The following is a 21,172-nucleotide window of genomic DNA, read 5'->3' as shown; positions in this document are numbered from 1 at the left end:
TATGGGTGATATATTCTGTATGTGTACACATAGAAAATCTTTCTCACATTCCCTGCCCCGGAGACGTCCGGCAAGCCCCAGGATTCTAATTCAACATGCTTCCCCTGAAGATGACAGGTATCCTTTCGTGGAACCCCAACCGTTTCCTCCTAGAGCTTGACTTGTGCCTTCAAATCCGACGCCATTACACGAAAACCTAAAGGTTTTTTTTTGTAGAACTATGAGAGGAGAGAGATTTTTTTTTTCTTTAAGCCAGTGTGTCACCAATTCACAAAGACTATTTCTCTACAATGTAGAGAAACAGATCCTCTGAAAATTTGACTGACGTCCCCTGGTTCAGTTGGGTCTTATTGGGTTCAGGCAGATGTCAAGCTCTACTTTGTATTTGCAGCTAACAATAATCTTTTTACAGACTTCTGATATCTTTGTGAGTAGCTGGTAGTGAGCTTGCAACCTAATCTTCTCCAGCTTTCTTTTCTGATAAATTGTAGTGTGTGACTTTATCTTGTATCATATGAAACAAGTATTTAACTTAAGTTCACCAAACAGAGTGGCTGTGGCTTGTTTTTAACATTTCAAGTACCTTTAAAGAAAAAAGTTGAACATTTTTGGGATATATGCTTAAACATCCGTTATGTCAATTACTTAAATGCACTTATTTAGAACTTAGTTAGAAAAACCTGTGTCAGCAACTATCCTTTACTCTCAAAAGGGTCATTCCTATGTTCCCACAGCCTTATGTTCACACATTTCTAACTTTTGTAGTCACTGAAAATTAGGCCCTATGTTCCCACAGCCCTTTGGTCCCACCATTGGTTGGGTTTAGGCAATGAAGAAAAGAGTTGGTTAAGTTTAGTAAAAAGACCCGGTAGAGACTAGACAGGTGCTAGATAGAGTCCAGATAGGTAGAGAGAGTCCAGTGGGAACATAGGGCCTAATTTTGAGAAAAATCTTAGAACTGTGGGAACATAGGGCTGTGGGAACATAAGGCTGTGGGAACATAGGCATGGACCCTCTCAAATACAATGCTTCTGTTTACATTAGATGAAAAACCTAACAATTCAATTCACTCTTGCCTGTAAAATCCATTGTAGGAGGGTTTGATTGATTTTGCTTTAACTGACCCAGACTAAAGCCACCACTCCACACTCATGCCTCCAGGGAACTGGCTAACCGTTAGCTTTACCCACACTGATCATTTTTGGCATAAATGGCTAAAGTTGAGTAAAGGTGAAGTTATAATGTTCAAATATTAATGTTTGAACAGATTCAAACACAAGCTAAAATGGTCTAAATGGTCTAAAATGGTCTAAATGGTCTCTAAATAGACCCTAAGGTTCATGTACAGACTGAGCACTGGCTGTTGCACCAAGACACTTTGTAATGTTGGATTTATGTTGTGAGGAGTTAGGAGGTAGTTTGTGTTTTTCTTTAAATGTGAGGGTAACATTTATGCTTTCTGTAAATGTATGTTTTTTGTATTTTGTATTATTTATGTGAAACTGTGGACGTCATGGGACGCAAGACAAATTTCAGAAGTGATCTGATAATTAAAGTATAATCTTAATCTTAATCTAAAAGCTGGCTTGGTTCTGAAGGTATGGATTCACAAATGCAAGGCTATGCTAATATCTCCTGTTTTTTTCCTTCATTTTCAATTATAAATTAATTTATAAATAGAGTTGTTAGTGTATTTCCCAAAAATGTTCATCTTGCTTATTACTACTATTAAAAGTTTCTTGAAAACAAGTGCAGATATTTCCATTGTTAAAAACATAAATACAAGATAGAATCATTTGTGACACTTTTGGCAGTTTAGCTCCATATTGTAAAGTGTGTTTTGATAAATGAGCTGGACACAGTGAGAGTGAATGTAATACACAATGTAGAACCTGTCATAACAAACTTTCCCGGGATACAGACATGTTCTACTTTGTTTCATAATTTGTCACTCGCATTGTGTGACTGGTTGTTTGTGTGGCTTTCAGTGTGTGGTTGGTGTTTTTCTGGAACGCAGCCTGATGTGAAGACTTTCAGGCTTTGGTTGTGGTCGGTGCTGTAGTTTTGTCCTGCTGCTTCTCTTCCTCCTTCCTTCCTGGCTTTTTCAGTGGCCAGTTTGTGTTCTTTCTTGTGAACTCATGGTAGTTTCTCTTGGTTATGGTGTTGATCTCCTGCCTTCACTTTGCTTCCTGCTGTCTTTCCAAGTTTACTTGCTTACAGGGAATTTGCATCCGCAGCTTCTGTGTGCTCACCTTCTCCTCTCAGTCTTTGACAAGTCCCTGCTCAAGGCTTAGTGCTGAGCAGTGACTAAGAATTTCAAATCATAAGTGTGACCATGTGTGTGTGTGTGTGCATTTGTGTCTGTGTGTGTGTGTGTGTGTGTGGTGATGCACGTATCATCTTTGTCATCCTCATGTCCGTGAATGGAGAATATGGATGCTCCTTCCCACCCAAGAGACTTTAATTCACCTCAGTACAAAGACGAGGTACACACACACACTTACGTGCACCCACACACAGGCACACTTACAGATAAAGCATGATTATATGACAGCCCTTATTCATATCACCGTCACACCATGCATCACGGCATGCCTCCTATTCCCTGTTTTCCACATCATAAACTTATAAGGCCACTGACAGCCCCCCGACACAGTCAGATTCCTCTAAATCTAAATGATTTATCCTCCGTCATGCTCTCCTCCATTCTCTCATCCATACATCCATCTTTTTTTTTCTTTCTGTTCTGTATTACTCACCTCGTGCATCCACCATTCTCCAGAAAGCCTCGGACCCTGGAAACACCTGAGTGTCAGACTCTTGGCAGGAGGCTCTCTGGGAGTGGCAGGTAAGGCATGTACTGTAGGATCAGCGCATGGCGAATGGTGCAGTGTGGGCTCGCTGACAGGAAGAGTGTGAAATTACACAACTTGACAATTAATGTTTGAATTATCCATCACTTGAAGGTTGCTAGTTTGAAAGAAGCCCTCTCCTTTTTGAGTTAATGTCAGATTAATGGAGGTTTTCTGGCTCGAGACACACAATAAGCCATGATCCATGTTTGATTTTAAAGTAAATTATAATTGTTATTAAGTAACAGTCTGTCTAGATTTGCAATAGGTTTATGAACATTTGGTTCAAATTGCGGTCATCAGTTTGATGACATATTTCCTTTTAGATCAAACTTTTATTGGATCTTACCTCAGTCTCCATTAATGCACATTAATTTGTGTGGAGGTTTTGCTGACTGTGACTCATCAGCAGAAGTTGCTTCCCTCTCTGAAGCAGGCATCCACTGACCTGCAGTCACATTACAGTGCATTAGTTTTTATAAAAAAAAACCAACATGGATATCAAGTGCACATCCCAGTGTGTTTTTTTAAGTGCTTCAAAGTGTGCCTTTAAAAGCATCAATAAAATTTACATCATGTTTCAACCTTTTCTCCTTAAAAATGTGTTATTATACAATGGTTGTGCCAAATATGTTAACATATACATATTTTGAGGAGAAATGGTTGGATGTTCAGATAATGGTCCTTAAATCGCTCTTTTAATGTAGATCAAACCATTTTATTTTCTTTACACTTTGTGAGCTTTAAAGGTTCTACATTATATAAAAGCAGCTGTTCATGCCTTTTTAATTGAACAGCTCTAGGTTCTTTATTAATACTGTGAAAGTATCAAAGACTCAATCCAAGGAGAAATGCACACAGCCTGTACTCAAAAACTGAGCCTTAACACCAGCTGTCATGACTTCTGTAACTTTGAGATGTCACAGGTCAGTGTCTCTTTTCTTATTGGCTCCCAGACTGTTGTTACTACAGGCCCAGAGAAAAGCCTGAGAGAGGAGATGTAAAATAACCTAGAATAGCTATTGGGTCCTCTTATGGATCAACACTTCATATTGAACACAGGAAAGTATAGAATATGACGCCTTTAATGTGTGTTTTGTGGTTCATTTTACACTTTTTAAAAAATCCTTTATTATTATTATTTTAAACAGTTTTTTCTTCTTTCTGTTGCTTTCCCCCCTCAACCATTTTTCTTCAACCTCATCCTTCTACTCTCCCTTGTTTTTGCACGCTGCTGCTCACACATTGTGTTGCTTTGGCTTTGGGTTTGTATGAAACCTCATGTGCATTTGTGTGTGTATGTACCAGAATCAAACCTACCTCTATACTGAGGGGCTCTAGAGGAAAGAAGGCCCCACATCAGGCCCTGGGTAAGGGTTCCCCTTAGAATGTGAGAGGCAGATCCCCCTACCATTTCCTGTAGATGCGGCTCTTTCACTCCCACACACTCTTGTCAGTGTGAGTGTGTTTGTGACGTGTGTGTGTGCCACAACGTAGCCCCCGACGCTGCAGCTCCACTGTGTTTGTGTGCGTACTGTGCAGTGTGTAATGTATGTGGTGTGGGTGTTTGTCAGTGTAATATTGTAATTTCTTTGTGGATGTGTGAGTGTTTTTAAGATTTTCTGGGTTAAATTCCTGTTTTGCATATTCTGGTATGTCACAGCCATCCTTCAGAATATGGCCATTTACTACATTACTACATTTGTTACATACATAGACATTTTGAATGGAAATTGCACAACTGCTCATGTAATTATAAAAAAAGATACACCATATTCATACTCAGCAGAATAATGAAAATGCACAGACACAATAGTTTTCTGCTTGTATGGAGAATGCTACTTGAAAACAGAAATGAAACAGTACTCTCACAGGGTCACTCACAGTGAAATAGAAAAGAGGGTTTTTATGTTCCCAGGTGTTTTGTGAGGATGGATCAGAATGAATGAGTGTCTGCAGAGCTGGTTGGAGCGCAGCCTCTCTCTGTCCTCTCTCTAAACCTTTATTTGCTGCTCTTTTTTTGGCAACAGAGTCCCTGACTTTCAAACCCCGAACAAGCTTTTCTTTGCCGTACGTAAATTGTCGCCTCTGATTTTCCACCAAAATATCGTTGCTGTTCCTACAGCCACATCCTGTCTATTAATTTCCTCTGCAGCTTTATCTTTGATGTCACTTATCCTAAATCACGATATGAAACAACACTGGGTTCTACTCTTTGTGTGTGAATTTCAAAATTGTGTGAAATCTGACCAGCGAGAGCCCGGTGCAACAGTAACTCATCGTGGACCACAAACATATTGACTTTCATTTTCTCTCCTTTTTTTATTCCTGTTCTTTTCTTTCTTGTTTTTTTTTTTTTGGTTCATTCTTCTTCCCGCTCTTTTCTACAACCTTCTCACCCTCTCTCCTTCCCACTGGTTGTGTTCTTCTGTCTGCTTTCATGTTGTTCTGTGTTAGGGGCCCCTTTCAAAGTGGTGCGTCTCTTTCCTCCTCTGTGACGTCCTCCTCAGCCCGCAGAGCCAGGCAGCTCCCACAGCTTCCCCCCAAGAGCAGCACTGTAGAACAAGGTACTGTATGTGTTGATGGAGGTGTAATTACCAAACATGAATATCCACCATGACGAGGCAGTAGGAAATATTTGCTACATCCTGAACTCTCAGGTTAGAGGCAAAGATACATGATGATTGATTGTTCTAAAACAGTGTTTCCCTGTCTCTGCTTAGTACAACTTACTGTTCTGCTGTTTTAGAGCAGTGAAGAAGAATTGCATTTTAGGGAAAGTGCTGTTTTATCCAGATATGAAAAGGTTATTATTTTGTTAAAGGGATACTTCACCCAAAATCGATAATTCACCAATTTTCTATTCACTATCATACCAAGGAAGGGTTTGGAGAACTTTTGGAGTCATCAAAACGCTTTTGGAGTTCCGGGGGGGGGGGGGTTCCGGCTTTTTTTAATCATCCAAAACACACGCTATGAAACATCCAAATAGTGAGATTTGCTGCGAGATGTTTGTTTGTTGTTGTAAACCATTGGATGATGTAAACATGGAAGAACATCTCGCAGCAAATCCTGTACACCTTGTGCAGCCACTGGGAGCTCCTACTACAACAAGGTCAAAAATAGAGATAAAATTAATTTTTTACAAACAACTTTTTCATTTGGCGGCTTCAGGACATTTGCGTCAGTACAGACGAGCAGTATGGAGGTATTTGGATGTTTCATAGTGTGTGTTTTGGATAATTCAAAAGTGAACTCTATCCATCGCCATTATATGAAAATCCGTTGCCAGCCGGACCCCCCCGGAATTCCAAAAGCGCTTTGATGACTCTGAAAGAAAATTGGTGAATTATCGATTTTGGGTGAAGTATCCCTTTAATATATTAGACGGTATCATATCATTGACTTCTAGTATCAGTAGCATAGGAACATCAGATGAAATGTTGATGTGGCCTGTGTTCTGTGTCTAGGCTGGTGTGGGGCCATTTAGTGCAGTCTTTGGTTTCTCTTCATTTTCATCATGTCTTCAGACTGAACACATCTGAATTGTTGTATTTTATACAACTTCCTCAGGGGGAGTCTAAAGCCTGAACAAGAGTTTGTTGACCTTGTTCTTTGGCAGGTGTGGATGTGTGAGGGATTAGATCCAGCCTTAGGTAAACTCCTCGTTGTCCCTTTAAGGCCTGTGTGATAATTCACTATTATTCATTCATCGCCTTTGAGCAGAACTGTTCTGTGATCATAATCTTCTCATGTTATCTTTCTACACATTTCTGTCATCTATTGAACAAACTCAGGAACTAAAGGAGCGAATAGTTTAGTTGTGAAAAACCGTTGTACGTCACTTTGAAAGAAAACTGAAGACCTACCTTTTTAGTCTTGCTTTATATTTAATTTATTTACTTGTGAATTTATTGACACAGCTTAGGCTTTTTCAGTCATCCGTCCTTTTATTATGTATGTGTGTGTTTGTGTTGGTAGCCCTGGTAGCAGAGCAGTGTGTCCGTCAGCTCCAGATGAGGGTTCAGTCCAACCGGATGTCAGCTGCCTCCACCTCCAGCCAACAGGAGCTGGACCGGTCCCTCAAGAACAAACGGGAGGTGTGTCAGTGTTTTCACCGCTCCACTTTAAAACAAACTCATCAGGAAAGTAAAGAGCTGCATCCAGAAACAATGAGCATCAATCCTACCGAAGTGCGTCACAGAGAACAGCATGCACCGTGTAAAGAAGTAATAAATAATGTTATAATAATGGTGAAGACCACTCAGTGAAATGAAGGGGTTCAAACTGGCCAGTCGCTCAAGAATGCACCTAACACTGTGACTGTAGAAGTGTATATAATCCACACAGGCCAGATCGTCACAATCATTTTCATATATGTTAATACTTTTTACAAAATCTAAATAGTTGATGAAAGCTCAACAGACAGGGTTTGCCTTTTGTAAGCTTTGGACGACCTTTCACAGTGTTGTAAAGTTTAAACTAAAAGTCAACTAAGAAAATATTTTAAGGTGAAAATGTGAATGAAACAAGACTGTGATTGGATGAAACGTGTAAAACAAATTTTAAAATGGGTTCATTTCAATAAAATATATAAAGATTTACTAAATTTCAAACTTAAATCAGCCTTATTGAATTGTTTTTCAGCGTGATTAATCTCCACTTTGATCATCAACTACTCTGAGGTTAAGAAAAGTGAAACCAAAACAATCTGCTGAGAGAAGCTAAAATGCTAATGTTAGTAATGATTTTCTCTCTTTGTTTACCACATTAAAGTCACTGTCACATGAAATGTCATCTATTTTCTATGTTAATATTAGTGTGTAGTTCAGCTTTAAATATTCTGGATATGATATCAACAATGTTTTGATCATAAATTGACGTGTGTGTGTGTGTGTGTGTGTGTGTGTGTGTGTGTGTGTTTCCTGTAGGTCTATAAGGATCAGAGGAGGAGCAGTGAAAATGTTTCCCATAAGTCCTCAGACAGTGATGTCAGTGACGTGTCAGCCATCTCTCGAACCAGCAGTGCCTCTCGCATCAGTAGCACCAGCTACATGTCCATCCAGTCAGAGAGACCCCGAGGACGCTTCAGGTACACACAAACACACACACACACTTACACACATACAAAGTTAATGCTCATGTTTTCAGCTCAGTAAAGGTACTTTGAAGTGAGCTTAAAGGGATAGTTCAACATTTTGGCAAATTGGCCCATTGCCATAATCCCTATAGTATATATATACCTTTAATTGTCGGTGCAAGCTGTTTTTAGAATGGCGGAACAGAGCCGCAAGCTGCTCAGAGCTACGCTACGGAGGCTCATGGGATTTCTTGGTTTCCCTCATCAAACTCATCAAATACACAATCCAACAACTCCACAACGTTCTGGTAGACAAGTTGTGACCTGCACATTCACCACGCTATGAGATAATAACGAAACGTTAAGAGAATACCACTTACCTCGGAAACAACTCTGTCTGGTAATGTTATCTCATTAGCGTGGTGAATGTGCGGTTTGTATTTGATGAGTTTCATGAGGGAAACCAAGAATCCCATTAGCCTCCATAGCGTAGCTCTGAGCAGCTCGCGGCTCTGCTCCGCCATTCTAAAAATAGCTTGCACCGACAATTAAAGGTAACGAACCTACTCCCAAAACTATAGTGATTATGGCAATGGGCCAATTTGCCAAAATGTTTAACTATCCCTTTAATTTTGAATAAAATCATGTGATTGATTCTTATTGGTCAATGATCAGTCGGGCCATGCGTGCAACGGGCCGCCAGATGATGAAGAGTACCAGCGTGAGCGGTGAGATCTACGGCATGGAGCACGCCGATGGCAGCCAATCAGACACGGCGCTGGGGAGCCTGGGGAGCGGGATCAAGAAGCGGCGCTCGAGCCTCAGCCAACGTGTTGTTGCCATCCTACCAACCAGAATCAGCCGGAGTACCTCGCAGCTCAGCCAGACAGGTCAGAGAGTGCACCGACTGACTGGCGCTCACACAACCACGCACCTAGAAACAAAGAAACATGAGTAGAAACAAGCGAGTAGGCATCCTGGGTAAAGTTCTACCTCTGACTGATCTCTGATCTGTTGTTCTCACTATTCACTGTCAACTATCAAAACATATCAATGGAATGCGTCTTTCTAACACCGTGCATCACAAAAGCAGGTCTCTAAACAGACAACAACCACCACTTATAAACAGTCACACATACAACATGATGATGTAACACAGTACAATGATGAAGAAAAACAGATCACATGAGAATAATGACATGACATTGTAATAAAATATCTTCTTATCTACTCTAAACTACATGAAATAACCGACCAGAGTCTTTCAGTTAAAGTTGAAGAGTCCCTGTCACTATCACTTTAGTTAGTACATAATACTGCTGCCAAAGAGATGCAGTCTCATCCACTCCGCTTGGCAGATGATGTCACCAGGAAAAGATTCATATAAAATGTTTCTCATATTTAGCAAAGCTGAAGCAGCACGTTTTACAGGAAGGGTGATTTAAACTGTGTAGAATATCTTATGAGATTACGTAAAAACCGTTCAAATGGTACATGCTTGTATTGGAAGATCAGACAACAATCATTGGGCATATAGCAGTAGCAGCTAACCCCGGTGTCTTTTTAAAAAGGACCACAGTGTAAATAAATCTTTTAACCCAATAGTGTAGTGCCCTGACCTCAGCTTCAGTACCACAAGGTTGTGAGTTCAAATCCAGAAATGGACCTGTGCTGATATGTTTGCAGTTCATTCACCGTCTTTGACTTCAGCGCACCACTACACTAACTCTATCAGGTAGTGTCTTGTCTCACAGTATACTCAATTGGCCGCATACCTTTTCACAGTAGTCACTGTATCAAATCCACCACTGCAGTTTTAGTGACTTTTGTCATGGTGCATCTACTGAAACCTAGGAAATCACTTCTCCTAACAAGAAATTACTATGGAATTAATGTTGATCAGAACTTCATATCATGTAACCGCTAGGTAACATTAACTAACACTGTGACATTTTCATATAGGTCTATGGGTGTATCCAGTGTTGCTGTTGTTTATGATGTTGTTGTTTATGAGCTTTGTTGTTGTTGTGTGTGTTATTTCAGAGGCGGCGGGTAAGGCGGTGGACAGACAGAAAGGTAAAGCAATAGTTAGACATAGAAAGGGACAGATATAGAGAGACAGAAGGACAGACAGACAGACAGACAGACAGACAGACAGTTGAAAATTGGGCTGTCAGACACTACAGACAGAAAATAAGACTTAAAGCAGAACTATGCAGGATTTGGGCTGTAATTATTGTGGCTCAGAGTCACTGTGATGGTTGAGTGACCTGTTATGAAGTGAATGGGGTCTAGGCCAATGCGCTCACCCCCCCCCACTGGCTGAAAACCGCACTTGCAAGATCAGTCGTCCGTCTCGGTGTTACAAATCTCGTCAATGGATAGAAGTATCGCGAGAAACTGCTTTACGGCAGTACGAGATAAGAACGCATATGACGTCATGCATGTCACGAATCGTGATTGGTTTGAGTTCGGAAAGTCGGAGGAAACCATGGAAACATGAAATGTTTACTGATGAAGTTCAGCTTGTGGCTAACAGGGAGCTAATGCTAACACAAATACACACACCATGGGTCTTTTATAAGATAGCCTAATGTAATACATCATGACACACACACACACACCTTCGCGTTTTGGAACCTTTATTCCTGTGTGTGTATGTCTGTGTCTTTGTGCCTGTGTGTGGCTGTATTAGCGTTAGCGCCGTGTTAGCATTAGCTCCGTGTTAGCATAGCGTTAGCTCGGTGTTAGCATTAGCTCCGTGTTAGCATTAGCGCCGTGTTAGCGTTAGCTCGGTGTTAGCAGGGCTTAGCAAACAGCAGTAAACACAAGCACGTGTAGGGGGGGTGGAGGAGGTGGCGGCGGCGAGTTTTTTTTTTTTTTTTTTACGACAGTGACATGTGGGTCATTCTACGAAACGGGTGCCATTTGTGTCCGCAATGTTTGATGAGATGCACAAAGCAAAAAAAAATTGTCTAATTGTGTTTTCAAAGCTTACAGCTATTAAATCAAGTGTTATCATTAACATGATATATCAGAAAATACTATTCTTTAAACATAAACATACTATTTATAATCATTTTTCATTTGTACATGGTCATTTTCATGTGTCCGTATTGTCCAACATGACATTTGCATGTAAAATTTCACCCAAAAATATTGAATTTTTTCTCAAAACTTTATTATCTTCAGGATTATATGTGTATCCCTGTTTACATCACATATATTTATTCAAAATAATAACATTATTTTTTGTTAAAATGTTATGATTTGTGTGCGTCCCTCAGTTTGACCTACCACCCCGTCACACTAACTTGTTTTGGACCTTACCATACTGTACTTTTGTTTTAAATTACATCACAAAAAGGAAGTGACATCATTTGGGTCTTTGGAGCAGCCAGGACTAAAAACCAGCAAATTCTGCTATTCTTTTATATTGTTTATTTGTTGTTTTTTCATGTTAGATGGGGTTGGTCAAGCATGACCCTACCACCCCGTCACGCAAATTAGACAGGGAAAACCGTTTTTTATTCAGTTTTTTTCAATATTATTAGAAAGAAAATGATATTTCAAATTGAATGCATGTATTTTTGTTCTTGGAACTTGACCATATGGAGAACTGCAATCATTTTGGCATGAAATTTACCACTCTGTCACATACCACCCCGTCACGTTTTAGTGTGACGCGGGTGGTATGTGACGGGGTGGTAATGGGTGGTAGGCATAGTACTGGCATAGTACTGTATATCAAATTAATGAATGTGCAAGTATCCAGATTTTCAAGTCATTGAAGCAAGGTGCAGTTTTCAATGTGTTCAAGTATTTTAAGTGTTTAAAAGTGTTTCCAAGTGATATCTAGAATCAACAAAAGTTTCTCATGTAACATGAAGGCTAAAATACCACAGATCATATAGGTTTTTACCACCCCGTCACAGTACACCACCCCGTCACATCACTTACCACCCCGTCACATAGTCATTTTGTCAAAAAAATTATGGGAAGGGAGTGAAATTCTCCATAAATTAATGTTTATTAATGTTCTTATTTTGTGGACAAATGAAATTAATGTAACTTTTTTTTTTTTAAATCAAGTGAAGTAGTACTTTTTGTACAAACAATGTGATCGATGACATGTTAAATTCAGAATTCAATATCAAACATCTAAAAATGAAAAAATCTGATTAAATAACATACTTTACATAGATGGATTCCTGATTAAGGACATTTAACTGTTTAGAAAACATATTTCTTTTATAATTTATTTCATGCATTTTTACTCAAATGGTGTACACATTGTCCGTGACGGGGTGGTAAATGAATATCTCCCACGTCTTGAAAAAAATGATAATATTAATAAGGATTTTATGCCTGAGGTGGGAAAATATCTTTTTTGGGAGGATTAACATATATTTCATGTTATGGCTTAAAAAAAAAAAAAAAATCTCGCCATGAAATCTTTGAAAATTTGAAGGTTGAAATGGCACCGGTTTCGTAGAATGACCCATGTGCCTACCAGAACTGTGGGGGAGCTCCGGAGAGGGAAAAAAAGAGAAACCAACGAAGGAGCGAGCTATTTCCGGCCGAGCTGCATAGTTCTGCTTTAATTTATCAGCTCATCCTCGTAAGGACTTAAAGCTGCATTTCAGGTGCATAATCATAAACAGTGTATATTAAATATGAGGACAAACATTTACAAGTCTATATACTGTACTTTACATAGCAGCTGTTGGATGTAGCTTTTTATTGTTTTGAGAGACGTTAGAATAAGTTAGTTAATAAACACTTTTACAGGTTTCTAATAGACACAACTGTAGACAGAGCAGACCAAAGTCAGACAGACTGGAAACCACAGAGAGAATGAGAAGAAGGAGAAAGACTAGCTTTGTCAGACAGACGAGGTCCTCAGCATCTCCAGCCCTTCCTGAACCCTGTCACTGGCACTCCACCCTCTCCTATCACCTCCTATCATGTTAATGGGATAGTTCAACATTTTGGCAAATTGCCATAATCCCTATAGTCATAGCAGTAGGTTCGTTACCTTTAATTGTCGGTGCAAGCTATTTTTAGAACAGCGGATCAGAGCCGTGAGCTGCTCAGAGCTACGCTACGGAGGCTCATGGGATTTCTTGGTTTCCCTCATTAAACTCATCAAATACACAATCCAACAACTCCAAAACACACTGGTGGACAAGTTGTGACCTGCACATTCACCACGCTATGAGATAATAACGGAACGTTAAGAGACAAAACCGTTGATGCGCATTCCCATCAAGGGCAGTTTTTCGACAAGCAGTCTCTGCACAACTCTGTCTGGTAACGTTCTGTTATTATCTCATAGCGTGGTGAATGTGCAGGTCACAACTTGTCCACCAGAGCGTTTTGGAGTTGTTGCATTGTGTGTTTGATGAGTTTGATGAGGGAAACCAAGAAAGACCAAGAAATTCCATGAGCCTCTGTAGCATAGCTCTGAGCAGCTTGCGGCTCTGCTCCGCCGTTCTAAAAATAGCTTGCACCGACAATTAAAGGTTATGAAACTACTCCTAAAACTATAGGGATTATGGCAATGGGCCAATTTGCCAAAATGTTGAACTATTCCTTTAAAGGCTGGTTCAGTTCTACTAGAAGCCTTGCTGTGTCAAATTTCAGTGATTGATTATTGATTATTATGGTGGAGCGTGCACAGTGTCTGCACCATTTTGTTTTCAGTAACAAACTAAAAGTGAAAGTGGACAGACTGTTGATGATGACAACAGCAGGCCTTTCACACAGAGCTGAACTGGGCCTTTATGGTTAGATGTACACTGTCGTCTGTCTTCTGCAGTTTTAGATTGCATTTAGATTGACTAGGCCATTTCCTTTTAGCCAGACCTTCCTCCAGTGACCTCACCACCTGAAATGACTAAATAAACACCTAAAACAACACTGATTGTATGCGATCATTTCAACAAAGCTTCACCCTCGCAACCTGAAGATGTGCATGCGTTTGTTTTTTTTCTTTCCTTTATTAAACGTTCAGATTTTTAGAAGATGTTGGTGAGGTCACAATTGGATGTGAATGTGCATGGGAAGACCTGCTCAGCCTATTAGTTATCAGGCTTTAAGTTGTTGCATTGAGTTAATACAATATACTATATGACTGGGAAAGGGGTCAACTCAACCTCCACAAACTGGTAACCTCGTATTAAACCTATTACAGTTTTGGGTAAGTATGATATGAGATGCCTGATAACTGATATCAGTCAGGGTTTAGATGTTACTGTAGAAGGCTGCTGGCTCATGGACTCTTGCTTGTGTCTGCCACAGAGACTTCATCAGGCAAGAAGGGGGGTAAAGGCAGCAGCAGCATCCAGAGGAGCGTGGAGACGGGCATGGCGGTGGAGTATCCACGGGGAGGGTCGGCCATGAACCGACAGGCCAGCAGAGAGTCCACAGATGGCAGCATGAACAGCTACAGCTCTGAGGGGAAGTATGTGCACACTAAGGACAAGACTATATGACCTACTATGTATGAACACAAGATGAGTGTTGCATCGACTGCTTGTCAGGGGTTTTTATGATCACCCCAGCACAAGCTACGTGGTGGAATTCCACGCACAATAAATACTCCTCGTTCAATGGATATATGTGACTATGTTTTAAAGGGATATTTCAAAATTTTTGGCAAATTCACCCATTGCCATAATCCCTATAGTCTAAGGAGTAGGTTCGTTACCTTCAATTGTCGGTGCAAGCTGTTTTTAGAACGGCGGAGCACAGCCGTGAGCTGCTCAGAGCTATGCTACGGAGGCTAATGGGAGTTCTTGGTTTCCCTCATCAAACTCATCAAATACACAATACAACAAAGTTGCGCATTCACCATGCTATGAGATAATAACAGAACGTTATGAGACAGAGGTAAATGCAAAGCCAGTGTTGTGTCGAAAAGAGACGAAAAACTGCCTCCATCGGGAACACGCATCAGTGGCTTTCCATGAATTTGCAACAACTCTGTCTGGTAACATTCCGTTATTATCTCATAGCGTGGTGAATGTGCAGGTCACAACTTGTCCACCAGAGCGTTGTGGAGTTGTTGGATTGTGTATTTGATGAGTTTGATGAGGGAAACCAAGAAATCCCATGAGCCTCCATAGCATAGCTCTGAGCAGCTCACGGCTCTGCTCCACCGATCTAAAAAATAGCTTGCACCGACAATTAAAGGTAACATACCTACTCCTAAAACTATAGGGATTATGGCAATGGGCCAATTTGCCAAAATTTTGAAATATCCCTTTGACATAGTGTTTTTTCCTTTTAACAGGGTGCTACAGCAACCAAGATGTGCATATGATTTGATTTGATTTGATTTGATTTGATTTGATTTGATTTGATTTGATTTGATTTGATTTGATTTGTTTGTTTGATTTGGTTTCTCCAAGGTGGCACACAATTCAAAACCCTACAATAAGTTCTGTTATCAGGCACAGCGCACTCACCTGAAGCAGAGAAATTCACATTAAAAAAAAGCTTTGATCAAAGCTGCAGAACCTGAGATATCCTCATTTATAGTCCTCAAAACAGTACACAGCATCTTCCAAGGTCAGGAATGAAGTCACTTTATTAGTCCCTGAGCCCAAGCCAAGACAAGCCTGATGACATCATCAGGAGTACCCTGATGATGCAGCACTGTTCTGCATTGTGTTGTACAGTGTTATGTCAAGTAACATTATAGTGTGGAAAATGCAGGGACTCATTTGCTTGTGTGTGTGTGTGTGTGTGTCAGTCTGATCTTCTCAGGGATGCGTTTGGGTGCTGACAGTCAGTTCAGTGACTTCCTTGATGGTTTAGGTCCTGGTCAGCTGGTGGGCCGGCAAACATTAGCAACACCTGCCATGGGTGAGTGACAGCTCCATCAGATCTGCTTCTATACATAACATTTCTGTGTTAATAATGCAGGCCATGGAAAAACCCACAAGTATGACGGGCTGTTGTTCTCTGTGAATGTGAAAATAGATGAAAAGCACCTTCTTTTGTATTTGTGTCTATAATACAGGTGACGTCCAGATTGGCTTGATGGATAAGAAAGGCCAGCTGGAAGTGGAGGTGATCAGGGCACGAGGCCTTACCCCCAAACCAGGCTCCAAATCCCTCCCAGGTGAAACTCCCTCACTCAAATCTGATGACAAGTTCAAAGTCAAATTCAGTGTGATGCAACCTGAACATCAAACACAAACACTAACAACAAAGTTTCTCCCCCCTTCCTTTCCTCCCTACTCTTTCTGCCCTGCCCATCTGCCTTTTACCCCCTCTCTGATTTTCCTCAACCCTTACCCCACCCCTCCATCCCCAGCTCCTTACGTCAAGGTGTACCTGCTGGATAATGGAACTTGTAAAGCCAAAAAGAAAACTAAGATTGCACGAAAGACTCTGGAGCCTCTCTACCAGCAGCACCTGCTCTTTGAAGAGAGTCCTCAGGGCAAGGTGCTTCAGGTAAGATCCTGTTTGGGTGTGTCTGTGGTTGTGCTTGAGGGTAAACCTAGTAACACTTTAATGTCAAACAGACCAATCATTGCTCAATTTTATAATGTGATGCCATGAAAACTAAAAATAAACTACTACATGGTTCTTTTATTGTCTAGACTTGGACTTGACTTGCACTTAAATTACCAGTATTAAAGGATAGTTTTTTACTATCTGGACCTTATTTCTAGCATAAAATACGATCATTTACTCACCCAGATAACTTTGGTGTCATTACAAGTCGTTCTGACAAAATTAGATCCATGCGAGAGCTGCGTATATCCATGTAATGCAAGAACACGGGGCAGCGCAATGCAGCCTCTAAATAACACATTATCCGCTGCGAAACTCATTCATTTCACCAATATTTTGTCATAATATGCTAGTGCTATTCCCCTCCGAGCCCATGGTGGCATGTTATCAACATCCGGCGCCTGTAGGTTGACTACTAACCTCTTATCTGGATGATGTCATCTCCGACCGCGGTGCGGCGCGGCTAACTTGCTACCGCTAATGCTACGGTTCGTTTCTGCGTGTTTCTGACTTGTCAGAACAAAATGAGCAGCTGGATGAAGTTCAGCTTCCACAGGCTTCCTCTCCTCAACCTGGACTCACTAAAGCTCCGGCTAGTTGAGATAAAAATGGACCCAAATGCCGAAGCAGAATGATTATTATCAGAATGAGCCGGGCAGCGGTCGGAGATGACATCATCCAGGTCAGAGGTCAGTAGGTCAACCTACAGACCCTGGATGTTGATAACAGCTAACCCCGGACTCAGAGGGGAATAGCACTAGCATATCATAACTAAATATCGGTGAAATGAATGAGTTTTGCGGCGGATAATGTGTTATTTAGAGGCTGCATTGTGTTCTTGCATTATACGGATACGCGGCTCTCGACTGGATCTAATTTCGTCGGAACGACTTGTAATGACACCAAAGTTATCTGGGTGAGTAAATGATCGTATTTTATGCTAGAAATAAGGTCCAGATTGTAAAAAACAGTAATTATCCTTTAAGACTTTAGAGATTTGTCTCTTTGGGGAGAGAAGCCTCAGGCGTGTCCCTTCTACAGTACTTAAGTCGTCTTTGAGTCTGAAGTCTTATTGGTGGTAATTCAAGTTACATTCAAGAAAATCAGTTTTACTGTAACATATGTTTACATCTGAAAAAAAAAAAAAGATTCTCTCCAGCTCACTTGTCTGACCCTTCCCTCCTCTAGGTGATAGTGTGGGGCGACTATGGACGATTGGACCACAAATGTTTCATGGGTGTAGCACAGATCCTACTGGAGGACCTGGACCTCACAAGCACGGTGATTGGCTGGTACAAACTGTTTCCACCGTCCTCTTTGGTGGACCCTACATTAGCTCCACTCACGCGACTGGCATCTCAGACGTCATTGGACAGCTCAGGACCGCCGCCAGGCGTTCGGTCCTAGTGACCGGATGACGACCGCAAAACCCACCCCCCCAATATCCCTTAAATGACGAAATAATGGACCACAGCTACTGGACCACAGCTGAGCAAAGGGGCCAGAACCCCGCCCCCGGAGATCGACACCAAGAAGCCCTCGGTCAACCAATGAAAAGCCAGATGGAGAAACAGGGAATGAGAGAGAGAGAAAGAGAGAGAGGGAGAGACAGAACTAGCCAATCAAAGCTTAGCTGGAGTCTGACAATCACGTCTCACACCTTCCCTCTTCCTCCTCCTTACAACTTTTTTTGTTTTCAGAGCTTTGCTTTCTTTGTTTTCTCCTCTGACCGGCAGCAGTAGAGCTTTGTCCAACATCCTTCACTTCTCTCTACTGTTTCTTCCCTTTCTTTGTTCTTACTTTCTTGTGCAGCCCCTATTAGAGCACTTGATTCAAGTGGAGTCCTCCACCCAGTACCGCCCCAGCCAATCAGAGAAGAGCTTACTGCAAGGTCACAGGGATGAGTAGTCTAAACAGTGCGCAGAAGTTAGTAGCAGACTGACGCAGCTGTACTGTCACATATAGGTTGGCTGTCGTCTCTACCAGTGTTACCATGGTAACAGTGTCACAGATGAGCACGAGGGGCAGTGGATCAGCACAGTTTGGTAACCTCTTTAGGTGAAGGGAGGCGGCACATGTACGTGCACGTCCTTAGCCTTGTTGTGAGATACGAAAGCAAGCACAAGAAGAGCTTGACTCCTTTATTGGGACAAACAAAAAGTTTTGCTCTTTGTGTAAACAAAGAGGAAAGAAAACAGAGGCCAAATTAACAATTTGCTTTTTTTTAATTGTTTTTATTTGGAATCATTTTTTTATGTCTTTGTTTTGCCTAGAGTTCAGAATGGTACCATAAGGTGCAGACTCCCTCTGTGTACGTGTATGTTTGGTTTTCGAGCGACGGTGCGCCAAAGGCCGACGACAAAGGTCAGGTCACATTCGCCCGAACACCTTTCACCCGATCCTCACCCCTTAATCCCATCTCTCCCCCGTTCCCAAACCCTCAAACTCCCCCTGCAGGAGGGAGCAGCATGACTCGGGGATGCCCCGGCCCCGGCCCCAAGCTGCATGCACGTTTCTTTTGTTCCGTTTGTTTCGTTTTTTCGTTTTGTTCTCTATACTTTTTTGTAAAATTGAAGACGAGACAAATTAACGAACAATTCTCAAAAAACAAAAACAGAAAAAAAGACTAGACTATGTGTGTTAGTTCCACATACTTTTAGGCCAGCTTGTATGTTGCATGTTCTTGTACAGTTTGCTCGTACTGAATATGAATACAAACCGAGAAAAGCCAAGCCATCCCCGCCCCCTAACGAGGAGCGGACCAGTGGGGGGAGGGGGTCAACTCCACCCAGGCCACGCCTACCACTCTGGGTCTAAATATCCATATTAGGAAGTCTCCGGAAAAAAAAAGAAAAAGTTCCTTTGTTTCAGTTTTTCTTTGAACCCTTTGAACAACAGTGCTGTTCTGTAGTACTGAGCATACTCGAGCCCCCGGTGTATCTGAGGATGTAGGTGTCTAAACTGTAGTTTACGACAGTCGGGGCTAGAGACAGAGATAGAGAATGTGTGTATAACAGCTAAATGTATATGAAGTATAATTATGAGTTTGACAGAAATGATAAAGATATAGATATATGAATATAAAAAGAGTGTATTTGACTGTACACCTGTCACCGACTCACACACATGCACATCTTGTACATACAAATCAGGATGAGCGGCTTAAACTTAAAGTTATGAACTAACAAAAAGAAAAAATATCGCTGACACACAAAAACATTCCTGGTCTTGTTGAGGGGAGTTTGTGTCCTATTGATGCGCTCGGGCTGCTGAGCGGCACCGAGCCACACGGGGGCGCTATAATAGGCCTTTATTTTTGTCCCAGCTGAAGAAAACTAGCAGAACCAATTAGAGCAAAGTTTACTTTCATCTCCTTGAATCCCCTGCCTACCCCCCCTCCTTTCCCCCCTTTATTATTACCATTGGTTTGGACTGGACTTCTAAAACCAAGGAGAAATCTGGTTTTGCAGACATATTTTGCGGATGTTTCTGTTGAAACCCTTGGCGGTGTGGCCGACTGCCCTTTCCTTTGTCAGTATTACTCCAGGGATACTGATTGTTTACAGCCCATGGCTCCCCACTCCCAAACCACGATTCTAGACAAAAGACGAAGTATTCACTGCAACAGTTCTTGTTTGTATAACAGATGTGGCTCTACTGATGTGTATGTTTTATATTCAAGAGTTCATTTTTATTATTTACAAATAAAAGACTGTGTGGAAGAAGATCATGGCTTTTTCAAACGGAGTGGTCTCAAGTTATTGCGAAGCAGGTGACTCCAGAGCCTCAGTTAACCTGCAGTATGTGACTGGGGCATTTCATCTTCCACTGGTGCTCACGGTAACACATAGAAACCCACCACCATTAAGTATACGAAAAAATAATAATGTGCCATTTTTCAGCTTTTCCTTGGATCCTCATGTGTTATGACTGAAGTTAAAAAAGATGATTCAGTGGAAAGAGATTTGCAGTCATCCCTGCCAATCAAACTTATGAAAACAAAGTTCCATGAGAGTGTGCACGGTCCTCTGCAACCACTCATTCAGGAGGTATGTATTGCTGTTGGATAAAGGTCCTGTATTTTCCTCTTCTCCTGTGTTTTATTTCAAGTGTTGATCCATTGGAACTTTGAAGGAGATTTATGGTCTTTCCTAAATATGAGGTACATGAAGAGGGACAGAACTGAAGCCTTGGTAAAGAAACTATGCAGAGCAGCAGATGAATACAATAAAATTACACAACACAATTCAATGTTGTTTAAAGAACCATTAATCATGTCAGTGTAGTGTTGCATCTCTGTCATGCTTGTCTCTGCTCTAGGAACAGGTCAGTGAGCCAATCAGAAGAGACGGGGACAGAGGGTTAGGCTGACTGTTATCAGAGCGATCTAATAAAAACACTTAACACACAGATTTCAGGTAAACACAGAAAAGAAACAGTTGGATGATGATGAGTTGGGTGGTGCTTGGAGCACAGTGCGGATCATGACTTCATTGTGACATCAGAAAGCTTCAGAAGTCTTGATGGCTGGTTTTAATGCTCTGAATAAAGACTGTTTGCATTTCTCTGTTGACTGAGACCTTCACAGTATCACATACTCTGACTCTGGACATGCTTTATAACCAAAGATGTAGAAATGTGAAACAATATGGGACCTTTTAGAAAATGAAGCCTATATATTATATTATAGATAGGTTATAGGTTATCGAGT

General features: G+C 41.2%; 1 protein-coding gene across 14 annotated transcripts in view; it reads left to right on the top strand.

Annotated features, from left to right (window-relative positions):
• rims1a (regulating synaptic membrane exocytosis 1a) overlaps positions 1-20,186 on the top strand; it is a 165,134-nt gene extending 144,948 nt beyond the window's left edge. For 6 of the 14 annotated variants that reach the window (XM_085800970.1, XM_085800976.1, XM_085800969.1 and 3 more), the window contains 10 exons: positions 5,310-5,419; positions 6,834-6,952; positions 7,784-7,944; positions 8,608-8,822; positions 9,976-10,008; positions 14,236-14,398; positions 15,692-15,804; positions 15,962-16,063; positions 16,259-16,398; positions 17,650-20,186. In XM_085800970.1, coding sequence (XP_085657096.1) covers positions 5,310-5,419; positions 6,834-6,952; positions 7,784-7,944; positions 8,608-8,822; positions 9,976-10,008; positions 14,236-14,398; positions 15,692-15,804; positions 15,962-16,063; positions 16,259-16,398; positions 17,650-17,868 — 1,375 coding nt within the window. In that variant the 3' untranslated portion in view covers positions 17,869-20,186. Of the gene's footprint in view, positions 1-33; positions 118-2,429; positions 2,487-2,782; positions 2,849-5,309; positions 5,420-6,833; positions 6,953-7,783; positions 7,945-8,607; positions 8,823-9,975; positions 10,009-14,235; positions 14,399-15,691; positions 15,805-15,961; positions 16,064-16,258; positions 16,399-17,649 lie in introns of all 14 variants that reach the window. The other 8 variants (XM_085800974.1, XM_085800973.1, XM_085800972.1 and 5 more) reach the window with 3 other exon arrangements.
• The last annotated feature ends 986 nt before the right edge of the window (positions 20,187-21,172 follow it).

Source organism: Trachurus japonicus, chromosome 15 (assembly GCF_045865225.1).
Source record: "Trachurus japonicus isolate A0001 chromosome 15, Traja_1.0".
NCBI classification, from domain to species: domain Eukaryota; kingdom Metazoa; phylum Chordata; class Actinopteri; order Carangiformes; family Carangidae; genus Trachurus; species Trachurus japonicus.
Note: the sequence above shows the minus strand (reverse complement) of the source record. Positions and strands in the feature narration are given on the sequence as shown.